This window comes from Macaca fascicularis, chromosome 3 (genome assembly GCF_037993035.2).
Source record: "Macaca fascicularis isolate 582-1 chromosome 3, T2T-MFA8v1.1".
In the NCBI taxonomy this organism is placed as follows: Eukaryota; Metazoa; Chordata; class Mammalia; order Primates; family Cercopithecidae; genus Macaca; species Macaca fascicularis.
In genome coordinates this window covers 158,328,113-158,342,469 of record NC_088377.1, presented here as the reverse complement: position 1 = coordinate 158,342,469, position 14,357 = coordinate 158,328,113, and the positions used below count along the sequence as shown (strand labels likewise).

At 37.1% G+C, this 14,357-nt stretch overlaps 1 protein-coding gene across 1 annotated transcript in view; it reads right to left on the bottom strand.

Annotated features, from left to right (window-relative positions):
* Positions 1-14,357, bottom strand: part of CAPZA2 (capping actin protein of muscle Z-line subunit alpha 2) — a 55,425-nt gene that overhangs the window by 23,533 nt on the left and 17,535 nt on the right. Inside the window, exons 2-3 of the mRNA XM_045388525.2 lie at positions 6,747-6,810; positions 1,979-2,030 (exon numbers count right to left, since the gene is read on the bottom strand). Of these exons, the coding sequence (XP_045244460.1) occupies positions 1,979-2,030; positions 6,747-6,810 (116 nt within the window). The remainder of the gene's footprint in view (positions 1-1,978; positions 2,031-6,746; positions 6,811-14,357) is intronic.

The window sequence follows — 14,357 nt, the reverse complement described above, 5'->3', positions numbered from 1 at the left end:
TGGTAACTAAAATCAAAAGGATAAACTACACTGATTCCTATGAAGCACTTTAATATAATTAACGGGTGGAGGCAACTCAAGTGTCCATTGGCAGATAAATGGACAAACAAAATGTGCTATACACATACAATGGAATATTATTCAGCCTAAAAAGGAAGGAAATTCTGACACACGCTACAACATGGATAAACTTTGAAGACATTAAGCTAAGTAAAATAGGCCAGTCACAAAAGGCAAATACCGTACGATTCCACTCCTAAGAGGTACCTAAGTTATCAAATTCATAGATAGTTGAATGGTGGTTGCCAGGGGTTTTCAAGTATCAGCTTGAAAAGATGAAAAAAGTTCTGAAAATGGATAGTGGCTATGATTACACAACAATGTAAATGTATTAAAGCCACTGATCTGTACACTTAACGGGTAAAATAGTATGTTTTATGTGTATTTTCCACAATTAAAAAACTGCTACAAATAACAGGAATTTTAATCACAAGCAAATGCAGATATGCCTACAAGTCTGTCGAACCTCTACCTTCATAAAGGTCATATTATTTATTTTTTAAAGACTTCAATTGTTCGAACAATAAAATGAGAGAAATTTTCACCATCAGTCAGATTTTTCTTTTTCTTTTTTTTTTTTTTTTGAGATGGAGTCTCGCTCTGTCACCAGGTTGGACTGCAGTGGCACCACCTTGGCTCACTGCAACCTCTGCCTCCCAGGTTCAAGTGATTCTCCTGCCTCAGCCTCCCGAGTAGCTGGGACTACAGGCATGTGCCACCGCGCCCAGCTAATTTTTGTATTTTTAGTAGAGACGGGATTTCACCATGTTGGTCAGGGTGGTCTCAATCTCTTGACCTCGTGATCCGCCTGCCTTGGCCTCCCAAAGTGCTGGGATTACAGGCGTGAGCCACCGTACCCAGCCATTAGTCAGGATTTTACATATTGGTTATTATACTAGGATGAAAAGTAGCTGACTGGATGGATACTAAACTTTCTTTGTAAGAAAGAATGCACTATTTCATCATATTCAAATGAGTAGTAGAATCAGTAAGCCTAAAATAAGTCTCTAGACTTTATTTTGGGAGGAGAAGTAGGCAGAAAACCAATTATTTCTCTGAAATTGCAGGATAGCTGTGAAAAGTCATGGCTGGGGTCACTGGTTCAAAGATGATGTATTAAGATTTAGAATTGCCTACTTCCTTAAATCACTCAAAAATTCAGTGTGCATGTATGTGTCAGGTACTATGTTAGGCATTTATGAGTAAATAAACTCCCAACTTTAAAAGCTCTCAAAAGCTATTAGGGTCAAACATAAAATAAAATGCAAAATCTACATAAAAATGGTAGCAACCACAATTTCAAAATAATTTTTTCCAACTTTGCAAATGTCAGAATATAGTATTAACTGAGGGTATAAGCCACGCTAGACACACAGTGAATAATCTCATGTCGTAGTTGTACCTCTAAGTCCTTCTGTGATGAAAAATATCTTTCTCCTAGCCTGCCTAGTAGATACATATAAAATCATACACATTTGAACTTGATGTGCAAATATCTATGTCAGAGATTAGTGCTTTAAAAACACTTTAAGGCCGGGTGTGGTGGCTCACTGAGCCTGTCACCCCAGATCTTTGGGAGGCTGAGGCGGGTGGATCACAAGGTCAGGAATTCGATATCAGCCTGGCCAATATGGTAAAACTCCATCTCTACTAAAAATACAAAAATCAGCCAAGTGTGGTGGTGTGCGCCTGTAGTCCCAGCTACTTGGGAGGCTGAGGCAGGAGAATTGCTTGAACCCAGGAGGCAGAGGTTGCAGTGAGCCGAGACCACACCACTGAACTCCAGCATGGGCGACGGAGTGAGACTCCATCTCAAAACAAAACTAAACAAAAACACAAAAATACCCCACACACTTTAAAAACATCTCTCATTTTCCCATGTCATTTTAGTTAGGTTAGTATAATAAATAATACTTACTGGGCTGCTCCTTCCCTGAGAAGATTGTCATTATTAAGCAGTAACCGAACATCTGCAAAACAATTGTGTTATCTACATTATTATTTTTATATGTTTCAAGAATGTAATGAATGCAGATTATTTTGGTGATGTATTAACACCTCCCACCCCAAACACAAGCAAGACCAAAATATCACCCATGACCAAAATAACCAAACACACACCATAGTATTAAAAAAAAAAAAGAGGTTTTGGTTAGTAAATATGAAGGGGAATGAAATACAAATACATATTCCTTTACACCCTTAATAGTCAATGCAGGCAGACTACAATCCAAGCGTGTCCAATCCATGGCCTAAGACAGCTATGAATGCGATCCAACACAAATTCGTAAACTCTAAAACATCGTGGGATTTTTTTTTTTAAAGCTCATCAGCTATTGTTAGTGTTAGTGTATTTCATGTGTAGCCCAAGACAATTCTTCATCTTCCAATGTGTCCAGAAGATTGGACACCCCTGCTGTACGTAATATATCTCCAAGGAACTAAAGGGGAAATAAGCTACCCTGGAAATATGGTATGTTAAAGTCTGCAGAAAAGATTTAGGATTATTCTTATTTTTGAAGGTGACTTCAAAAATAATATTTTTATTGAAAAAAATCCAAGAACTTTGTAAAACATAAAAGAAAAAAAGTCACATACGGCTCTCACCAAAAAACCAAATTCTTTTCTAGTCTTAGTGTATTTTCTGTCATTATTTTTCCCAAGCACCTGGCGATTTCACTTAGTTGCAATTATAAAGTAAATAATACAATATATCCTAATTTTTCACTAGATGAAAATAACACAAACAACCTAAATATCTTCCATTAAAAAACTGGTTAAATGTAAAAAGATTATAGTTCTTACATAGAGTGTGAAACTAGGCAGCCATGAAAAATAATGTACACTTATATTTACCAACAAGGAAATACATTTGTGACATAATAGGCAGGAAGAGAAAAATTTAGTATGTATATTATCATATTTATGTATTGTTAAATATATTTGTTAGTTGAGAGATGTTTGAAGTAATTCATTTGAACAATGGGGAACGAGAAGGTAGAATTTTGTGTGATGTTTAGATTCTTTTTTGTACTTTGGAAAGTTTAGAATGACTATGAATCATTTTTACAATAAAGTCACTTCAAAAGAAAAAAACCCACTGCCTATTCACATACCTCACCTCTTTTCAGCAACAGGTCCTTATTTAAAAAACAATATCCTTTGCTAACCACTGAAATACTACTATTTAAATTTTGAAATGAACTGATTTTAAACAATGGATGCTTCTGCCTAAAAAACTATTTTAAAAAATGAGAAATTTATAATTACTGTTATTTTTATCCCACAAAGTGGGAAGTTCTATTTGATAAATATGATTATTTTATTTTCAATAGTTTAAACACAATGAACAGCGATACTGCGTGGACAGTATGCCTATTCCAGTTCCAAATGGGTAAACGATTGAAAAATAAGATTTATGTGATCAGTTAGCTCTACTTTGGAAAAAAGTAATAAATTCATGCTTTTATCATAAGAAGAGCAGAAGAAATAAAGAGGATAATTTGAATAAAATATTTCTCTTAAAGAAGAAATCAGGCTGTGGCTCCAAGCCAGGCAACACATAAACCACAAGGTGGAGGACAGGAGACTTAAGGAATATAGATTTCAGAGCCCTAGTCCAGATCCATGACTATGTGTTTGAGAATGAAGACCAGAGATCCATGTTTTAGTGATTCTAACAGAGTTAGCCTAGGAAGCAGCATTTGGGAAGCATCTAACTGTTAAGGTTTTATTAACTTTGTAATTCTAAAATTTTGTGGCTGTTCTTGGAATCATTCTGACACTGTGGTTTTCAATAAAAATAGAAAATAATCACATTTATATGATATTTCCCTTCAAATAATTTAATTCTTTTCTAACTCCTTTTTTTTTTTTTTTTTTTTTTTCAGATGGAGTCTCACTCTGTCACCCAGGCTGGAGTGCAGTGGCGCGATCTCAGCTCAATGCAACCTCCACCTCCTGGGTTTGAGCAATTCTCCTGCCTCAGCCTTCTGAGTAGCTAGGATTACAGGCATGCACCACCCACACCTGGCTAATTTTTTTTTTTTTTTAAAGTAGAGACAGGGTTTCACCATGTTGGCCAGGCTGGTTTTGAACTCCTGACTTCAGGTGATCCACCGGGATTGGTCTTCCAAAGTGCTGGCATTATAGGCGTGAGCCACTGTGCCCGCTCTTTTATCCCTTTTATCTAACTCTTAAATATTCTTTCGGTTAAAATTTATTAGATAAATCCTATATCCCCACTTCTATTCCATAGCTTACTCTCTACCCAGGCCTATTTAATAGGCTCATATTGAATGCCCAAATTTACTACAACTCAACAGAGAATATATTAATTCAATGTCAATTTCAAATAGACTTAGGAAAGCAATTTCTAGGATGCATACATTCTTTTAGGACTTTCCTGATTAAATATGCAGGGCATTTAACTCAAGGTAAGAAAAGTATGTAGAAAACTTCTCTTAAAATTCTATTTATTCTTGGCTCTGTGAATTGTACAGTTTGGAGGCTACTGACTTTAGTGCAGTCTCACCATTATCAATTTAAGTTACATGCCACTTTTTGACCCTAAGGAGGAAGAGACTATCTTCTTTAATCCCCCAATCATCAAATATATTAATGTATATGTAGGTTACAGAGGTTGAATATTAAAAAAGAAGTTAAATCTTACAGGAAGTGAAAGTACTTCTGAATTCTCTCCAACTCCCCAGTTCACTACATAAGATTTTGTAGTTATACTAAATAGCAGATTTTAATTTCCAGATTTTTTTACAACATCAATTTTCCATTCTGCCTTCTAAGCACAGCTCAGTGGTTAAATTTTAAAATGCGTAAGAACTGCCATATGTAATTGTAAGCACTAAATCATGTATATTGTAGTTTGTGGATGACCTCAGGGACTTCTAGGATAATTTTAACTTTATACAACTTTTGCCTCACTTTCTGACTTTCAAAACTAATCTTTCCTGAGGTGAGATTCCATTATATCTTTTTTTTTTTTTGTAGAGATGGGGGTCTCACTATGTTGCCCAGGTTGGTCGCAAACACCTGGCCTCAAGCAATCCTCCTGCCTCAGCCTCCCAAAGTGTTGGGATTACAGAAGTGAGCCACAGTGCCAAGTCCTGTATCTTATACTAAGAAAAAAAATGATTAAACTTCTTAAAAAACATTTAACTAGTTTACTATGTAGAATGTTTAAAAAACTGAAACTGAAGAGCTCTGTGTAAATTCACTTCTAAGACACGGTAAAGTTCAAATATATATGAAGAAGAAACAACACATTTATAGACAGTACTTGAAAGTAATGTATTCTTCTAACAACATAAGAAGTTTTATAAAAGAGATCACTACAGGCCATTTTTCTTTCAAGCATGTTGTTCTTACTGCTGAAGAGCAGCTACTGTTACAGTCTATAGCAACCAGGAGACTTTACAGCAGTTTAAATTTCAGATCTATGGGTGAATAATTATAAAAATGTCTGCCAGTGAAATTTAAGGTAAGGCCTACTGTGAAGTGATTTACAAGACATAATTTAAATAACAAATTGTTTTTACATGTGCTGTCAGGCTCTATGCAGTATGAAAATGTTTTTTCCCTTTTTCTTTTGGCTGTCCATACTGACCTCATAGGATTTTCTTTAAAAGAAATACGAAAATTCTTCTCACAATTCCAAAAAATATATGGTCATGAGGAAACACCTGTTGTCTTTTTTTTTTTTTTTTTTTTTTTTGGAGATAGGGTCTCATTTTGTTGCCCAGGCTGGAGTACAATGGGTGTGATCTCGGCTCTCTGCAACCTCCTGGGCTCAAGTGATCCTCCCAACTCAGCCTCTCAAGTAGCTGGGACTACAGGTGCATGCCACCACACCTGGCTAATTTTTTTCTTTTTTTTGGTAGAGACAAGGTTTCATTATACTGCCCACGCTGGTCTCAAACTCCTGGTCTCAAGTGATCTGCCTGCCTTGTCTTCCCAAAGTGCTGGTATTATAGGAGTGAGTCACTGCACCTGGCTTGTTGTCTTTTTAAACTATTTAAGAGTTCTAGTGAAGAAATATCTTTTTTTTTTTTTTTTTTTGAGACAGAGTCTTGCTCTGTCGCCCAGGCTGGAGTGCAGTGGCCGGATCTCAGCTCACTGCAAACTCCGCCTCCCGGGTTTACGCCATTCTCCTGCCTCAGCCTCCCGAGTAGCTGAGACTACAGGCGCCCGCCACCTCGCCCGGCTAGTTTTTTGTATTTTTTAGTAGAGACAGGGTTTCACCGTGTTAGCCAGGATGGTCTCGATCTCCTGACCTCGTGATCCGCCCGTCTCGGCCTCCCAAAGTGCTGGGATTACAGGCTTGAGCCACCGCGCCCGGCCTAAGAAATATCTACTACATGTGCTTATAGTTTTACTTAAATAAAACAATTTACCAAAAAGACTCTCCTTTCCCAGAATGAGGATATATTCTAGTCAGTGATATGAATAAAATTTATTTTAGTCTTTAAAAGGGTTAATTTGCTAACAGAATTATCATATATAAATACATTATATTCTAGCCATTATAAAATCCAGGCTAACATATTTTCATTGTAATTCAGAAAACAGATTTTTCTGCATACTCTCCTTAGCTTACTTTGATTATTTTGGTATTATTTTAAAAAGAGGGCTTGATACATCAAGCCTAGTGTTATAAATCAAACACTCACCATTAAAAACCTCATTAAATTCTCCAGGAGGGGCATGAATGATGAATTTTGCTGCTATACGCACCTAAAATAGAAAGAAAGATATAAATGTTCCATATCATAGGTTTCCGCTAAAATAAGCATAAAACATGCAAAACTATACTATTTCAAAGTTCTACTGAAAATGGCTTAAGATTTTAAATACAGTGACACTTCTTCACTCAGTCACCTTAAGATCACTACTGTTTGAATAATTTAATATAATCACAACATACAGACTGAATGCAGATAAAATATACAATACAGTTAAAGATACAAAGCTGCCTACAGATAAACAATTTCTTATTTTATTTAACTTTAATTTTTTATTTTTTGAGATGGAGTCTCACTCTGTTACCCAGGCTGGAGTGCAGTGGCATAATCTCAGCTCACTGCAACTTCCGCCTCCTGGGTTCAAGTGATTCTCCTGCATTAGCCTCCCAAGTAGCTGGGGCTACAGGCATGTGCTACCATGCCCAGCTAATTTTTTGTATTTTTAGTAGAGATGAGGTTTCATCATGTTGGCCATGCTGGTCTTGAACTCCTGACCTCAAATAATCCGCCTGCCTCAGTCCCCCAAAGTGCTGGGATTACAGGCATGAGCCACCACATCTGGCCTATTTTATTTCATTTTATTTTTTGGAGGCAGGATCTTGCTCTGTCACCAGGCTGGAGTGCAGTGGCGTGATCTTGGCTCACTGCAACCACTGCCTCCTGGGCTCAAGCCATCCTCCCGCCTCTGCCTCCCAAGCAGCTGGGACTACAGGCATGTGCCACCACACCTGGATAATTTTTTGTATTTTTGATAGAGAAGGGATCTCACTATGTTACCGAGGCTGATCTTGAACTCCTGAGCTCAAAGGATCCTCCCATCTCGGCCTCCCAAAGTGTTGGGTTTACAGGCGTGAGCCACTACGCCTGGCCAACAATTTCTTATAAGCAATTTTATTTCTTCTTAACTAAAGTGAAAAAAACCAATCACAAAATTTTCTATGTGTGAAGACAAGATGCATTTAGGTATAAATAAAATGAAGAACAATGATATACATATTCGACTAAAAAGTCACAAATTAGTAATACATGTAGAAAAAAAGGAGAGAGGAAAAGTCTAAGTTCAAAAGGTTTAACAGGAGACCTGACTAGATCTTAGGATATCTTAGTTCAAAGACAAGTAGGAGATTAAATATCAACAGGTGTGCTAACAGGCGTCTTTTAAGAAAATAAAGCCTATTTTGATAAAGAGATTAATCACTAATGAAAACGTATCTGAGAGAGTAGATGATGTGCCTAACATAATAGTTTAGTGAAAGCACCTTAACTACGTATAGGAGCCATCCAATCACACTACATGGTACCTCTGAATAAGCTGAGGTAGTGTCCCTGAAAGTGTAGTCCTTAGGCAAGCAGCCTCGGCAGCACCTTGTCAAAAATGCAAATTCATTGGCCCCAGACCAACTAACCGAATCAGAATCTCCAGAGACAGGTCCTGGGAAACACCATTTAAACATTTCCAGATGATTTTTATGCACATTCAAGTATTCACTGTATGAAGAGACCATCCTTGGCAAAAACAAGCCTTGATTTATTTTTATATCTACCACTTTGATAGCACTATCATTGCTTTGATGTAGAAACTAAAAATAATGGAAAGAAAAGGAAATGGCTGTGTATGTTTGTGTATGTGTTATGTGTGCATGTATATGTGTCTAAGTACAGATAGAGTTTTCAGAGGAGAGAAACATGGAAAAAAGGTATAGATGGCTAGAATGAAGATGTTCCTAGTTAGAGGTCACGTGTATGACAAGGCCTTCAAAAGGTCAGAAAACGTCTATTTAAGACAAAGGGAATTTTTGTAGCTTTGAACTTGGAAGCAGCATTTTGTAATTAATAGAACTTTAGGTTCTGGAATCAGACGGAACTTTCTCTGTTTAGTTACCTCACCTAAAAAGTGCCTATAAAATAGTAACTAGCTCATAGAATTTTTGGGAAGAGTAAATGATCTCAAGTACTTGGTAAGCCCTAATTTAAATACCAATTTTTGTTATCACCTTATCATCTTTTTGTTATCTATCTGGTATCTGACAACAATCACAGATTCTGCTTCAAACTTCTTAGTGTTCCAAACTACTGCTGACTGATAACTTCAGGGTGGGGCTGGTCACTGAAAGATGAGGCAAGATTAGAGGGCTGGGACTTCCGACCCACCTCCTAACCTCCACTCCAGGGAGGGGAGAAGGGCTGAAGGTTATGTTTATTATCAATCGTCAGTGGTTTAATCAATCATGCCTACGTAATAAAGCCTCCATAAAAACCCATAAAGAGGGTTTGGAGAGCTTCGGAAGAGCTGAACACAGGGAGGCTTCTGGAGGGTAGGGTGCTTGGGGAGAGCATGGAAGCTCTGCTCCCCTCCTCCATACCTCACCCTATGCATCTCTTCATCTGTATCCTTTACAATAAACTGGTAAATGTAAGTAAGCATTTCCCAGAGTTCTGTGCGCCACTTTAGCAAATTACTGAACCCGAAAAGGAGGCCGTGAGAATCTGGATCTATAGATGGTCAGTCAGAAGTTCCAAATGCCTGGACTTGCGACTGGTGTCTGAAGTGGGGGAAGGAGCAACCTTGGGGACTGAGCCCTCCACCTGTGGGATCTGACTATCTCCAGGCAGCTCCAGGTAGATGGTATTGGAGTTAAGTTAGATGACACTCAGCCGGTGTCCACTGTAAAACTGATTGCTTGATTTTTGGTGGGGGACTCCCACCTCTCCCCACCAAACACTGGGTCACAGAAGTCTTCTGTGTTGACTGTTGTGCTGAGTGGGAGAATAGGAAAAAAAAATAAGTGTTTTGTCCACACACAGACATGATACCAAAACCATGATCCATTAAAAAAACAAAACAAAACAAAACAAAAACTGGTAAGCTGGACTTAATAAAAATGTAAAACCTGCTCTGTGGAAGACTTCTGTTAAGAATGAAAAGACAAGTTTACAAAGTGGAGAAAATATCATCAAATTGCATACCCAACAAAGGATTTTTATTCAGAATATATAAAGTACCCTCAAGATTCCAACAGCAAGAAAACAGTAAGCAAAGGACTTGACACTTTGCCACCAAAGAGGATATATAAGACAGGTAAGTGCACAAAAAGATGCTTAATATCATTAGTCAGTAGAGAAATGAATATTGAAATCACAAAATACTACTACATACCTAATAGTATGACTAAAATAAAAAGGACATAACACCCAGTGCTGGTGAGGATGCAGAACAACTGGAACGCTCATACATTTCTGTGGAAATGCAAAATCATTCAACCAATATGGAAAACAGTTTGGTCATTTCTTATAAAATTAAGCAAGCACACACCATAGGACACAGCAATCCTACTCCTAGGTATCTACCCTTTAGAAATGCAAACTTATGTTCATATAAAAACTTATTCACAATTGCTCAAAATTGGAAGCAATCTACCACCCAAATGTCCATAAATGGGTGAACAAACAAATAAACAGTGCTACATTTACACAATGAAATATGACTCAGCAATAAAAAGGAACAAACCATTAATGTATGTGACAACTGGAATGAACCTCAAAAGCATTATGTTGAATAAAATAAGCCAATCTCAAAAGGTTACATAGTAACTCTACAGTATTCCCTATATATGACATTCTCAAATAAACAATATTAGAGCAATGAAGAAAAGATGGATGGTTGCTAGAGGCTGAGGGGTGGGGAAGGGGAAGAGTGTGACTACAAACAGAGAAATGAGAGGGGGAAAAGAAACGGAGTTCTGGGGTTGATGGAACTGTACTAGTATATATCTAGATTGTGGTAGTTCCATTGATCTATACATGTGCTAAAAGTCATCAAACAAGAGTACTTACTATATACTAATTGAAAAAATAAAATTTTTTATGTGTTTTCAAAACACATTGCTTCTAAAACATTTAAGAGTACTATTAAAAGGTAAAACATACATAACAATTTTAAAAAGGCAAGGATAGAGTAGGGCATAGGCCACTGTGCATGCTAAACATACACAGGAGCCTATTATGATTATGTAAACATCTTCATTTTCTTATCCCCTTTCTGCCCCTATCCCCTTCCTATTGAGATAAGGAGTTGTTAGGAAGTTTTTAAACTGAAGTCTTTTGATCACTACCACAGGCAAGAAATTAAAAATGTGATAACAAAACCCTTTTAGAATTTTGAGGTAATTATTAACACTCCTAATGACTTATACAAACACTACCTATAAAACTGGCTAAATTAAATTCCCGATAGCAAGCAGTATACATATAGTATATTTAGTAATGCATTTAACTAGTTGAGATTTAAAAATTTTAGTTGTTTCCAAAAAAGGCAATATACCATTTAGAATTTTAGTCAGCTCTATTTTGGGTTTTCACCAAGAAAGCAAAAATGATCTGTACTGCATTTTTATTCCATGAACTTATTTGCCCTTGCGGTTGCACTAAATGTACACAGTAATCAAAAGGTATTACTTGTCTTCCACAACATCCAAAGTGAATGGTGGGTCAAAAGTACCACTAAGGGTTGGGAGGGTCAAGGGAGCAGACTAGCTGAGAACCCCAAACACAATGTGGATTAAACCAACTGTGCCTGAAATACTTTAATCTGGTTCTTTCTGAATTTCAAAAGGTTAAGAATCTGATCTTTGGATTTCTCAGGCCCCAGACAAAAGAAAGTGTGTCTCTCAAAGCAAAAGTTTGACTGTCTTCCTAAGAAGATATCGTTCAATCATCCAGGTATTTTTTATCCACTGCTACAGACTCAACATTCCTCCTCGCTGATTTTAATTTTAAAAATTATTTATTCTAGCTCATTTCTAAATGCAAAAAAGAAAAAAAAATCATACAAGTTAAAAAGAGATCCCAAGAGTAGATTTTCTGAAAATAATTACAAACGTATTTCCTTAAGTTTAACAAACATGGAGGGTAAGTAAATACATTCCATTTGCCCTTGGGAATTATAGCTTTTAAAAGAGTCTAGTGAATTATTAGATACATTTCTAAGCCCACTGCTAAATCTTTTTTTTCCTTATCCACCATCTTCCTCCACATGTTATTCTTCAAAGTCAATTCTGGACAAACTGGAGTCAAAATCATGAAAGAGTTATTACTTTTATTGCATTTCTAATCTAATTGAGGATTTTGGGGGCATAGTTTTGTTGGGGACCAGGGGCTACAGGTGGGAAATTAACCGTATTCCTCCATGATAAAGTCCCTGGCAGCAGATAGGCATACCTCACAACAATCACATCAAGAAGTATAGAGTAGTTTTGAAAAGTTAACCTATAGAGCTTCAAGTATAACCTGAGTTAAATCCTGAAATTATATTTTTTTCTTTCTCTTGATTCCAAACATTATGTGGTATAAAATATACACATAGGTAACAAATATAACATAAAAAAATGTTCCATTCTACTGCATTTCTTGTAGAAGAGCACACATCACTAGTCACTATAAAGCTACCTATACAGAAGATAAAAGTGGTGTGTTCAAAAAATATCCAAAATACATGTGAGCCCTGAGGAAAAAAAAACAATTCCTGACCATCAACTGTCTGAGACAATACAAAAGTAATACTGTCAAACATTATTTTTTCGTATTTTGTTTTTCTTATGGGTTTATTTTGTAAAAAAAAAAAATAATAATTCTTCAAGCAACCCATTACATAATAATGTTAGTAACAAATGGTAACCCACAGAATAAAACAAGAATCTATGAGTCCATACGGGCATAAAGAAATAAACTAACGAATAGGGGAAAATGAAAAGCCCTTCATCATAGAATTCCAATTAATAAATGTAAAAGGAGGGACTGAATTAGAAAATCACGTTGGGTGACCACCACAGTAATTCTTGCAAGCAAAAATCATCAAGGAAGGCTAAAGTTGGTGGGCAGAAGAATAAAACAACAGGATATTTACATGGTTTGTAAGTATCTTTCCAGGTGACACTTAATTACTAAAGAATAGTAATTTTACACTGAGGAAATCTGCCATACACCACCTTTATCAAATGACCAAAGTTATCAACAGTAATAAGAAAAACGGAAAAACTGACATCGTGTGTTCCCTGAGAGTACATACTGAGAACACACCACTTCTGTGACACTCTTGCTAAAAATTCACAAGCTGAATCTAATTATCAGGAAACAAATAAACTAAACTTGAGGGACGGTCTACAAAATAACAAGTCTGTACTCTTCAAAAGAGTTAGTGTCATGAAAAATAAACAATGCTGAGAAACTGTTCCAAATTAAGCAAGACCAGAGACATTACAACAAAATTCAGTGTGATTCTGGTTTAGATCCTGAACCCGGGGGGTGGAGGGGAAGGTGCATTAGTGATGTAATCTTTTTTTTTTTTGAGACGGAGTCTCGTCTCGCTCTGTCGCCCAGGCTGGAGTGCAGTGGTATGAGCTCAGCTCACTGCAAGCTCCGCCTCCTGGGTTCATGCCATTCTGCTGCCTCAGCCTCCGGAGTAGCTGGGACTACAGGCGCCCGCCACCACGCTCATCTAATTTTTTGTATTTTTAGTAGAGACTGGGTTTCACCGTGTTAGCCAGGATAGTGTCGATCTCCTGACCTCGTGATGTGCCCACCTCGGCCTCCCAAAGTGTTGGGATTACAGGCGTGAGCCACCGCGTCCGGCCAGATAATTGTACTGTAGTTTTGTAAGAGAATGCCCTTAATACAGTCAAGTATTTAAAGACTGGGGGAAAAAATTCCTTCTCTACTCTGAGGCTGGGTGGTTTCTCCTATATTTTTTCTAACTTTAAAGTTCAGCTCTTTGTACTTAGTCCTTCAATCTGCCCAGGATTGATTTTTGTGTCTTACGTGTGATGGGGCTCTATTTCTTTTTTATTACACTGTTATATGGATAAATAAAACATTCTAGTACTATTTGCTAAAGTATATTTCTTTTCCTCACTGGACCAAAAAAAAAAAAAAAAAAAAAGATCTTACATATTTAGTCCTATTTAAACAATATAAATTATTTCTTTATCAGAGATATTAAAAAAACACATCTTATAGTTTAGTAAATTCCAACAACCCTTCTGATAAGTATCCAAAGAAGTTAGCAGTCATCATTCAAGTAGTAATTGTAAGAATGTGACTCCCTCAAGAAAGTCCTAAATATTCAATAATATTAGCAGGCAGCAAGAAGTGATGCTATTCTAGAGTTTAATAGAGGCTTTGGTTAACACTACAAAAATATCAATGTAAGTAATGTGAAAGCAATTTAATTTTCTAATCCTCCTCACCAACTGACTTTAAAGACTTTCCATGGCCAGTGTGGTGGCTCACGCCTGTAATTCCAGCACTCTGGGAGGCCAAGGTGGGCAGATCGCCTGAACTCAAGGGTTGGAGACCAGCCTGGTCAACAGGGAGAAACCCTGTCTCTACTGAAAATACAAAAATTGGCCAGGTGTGGTACTGGGCACCTGTAATCCCAGCTACTCGTGAGGCTGAGGCAGGAGAATCACTTGAACCTGGGAGGATCCAGTGAGCCGAGATCACACTGCACTCCAGCCTGGGCGACGGAGCAAGACTGTCTCAAAA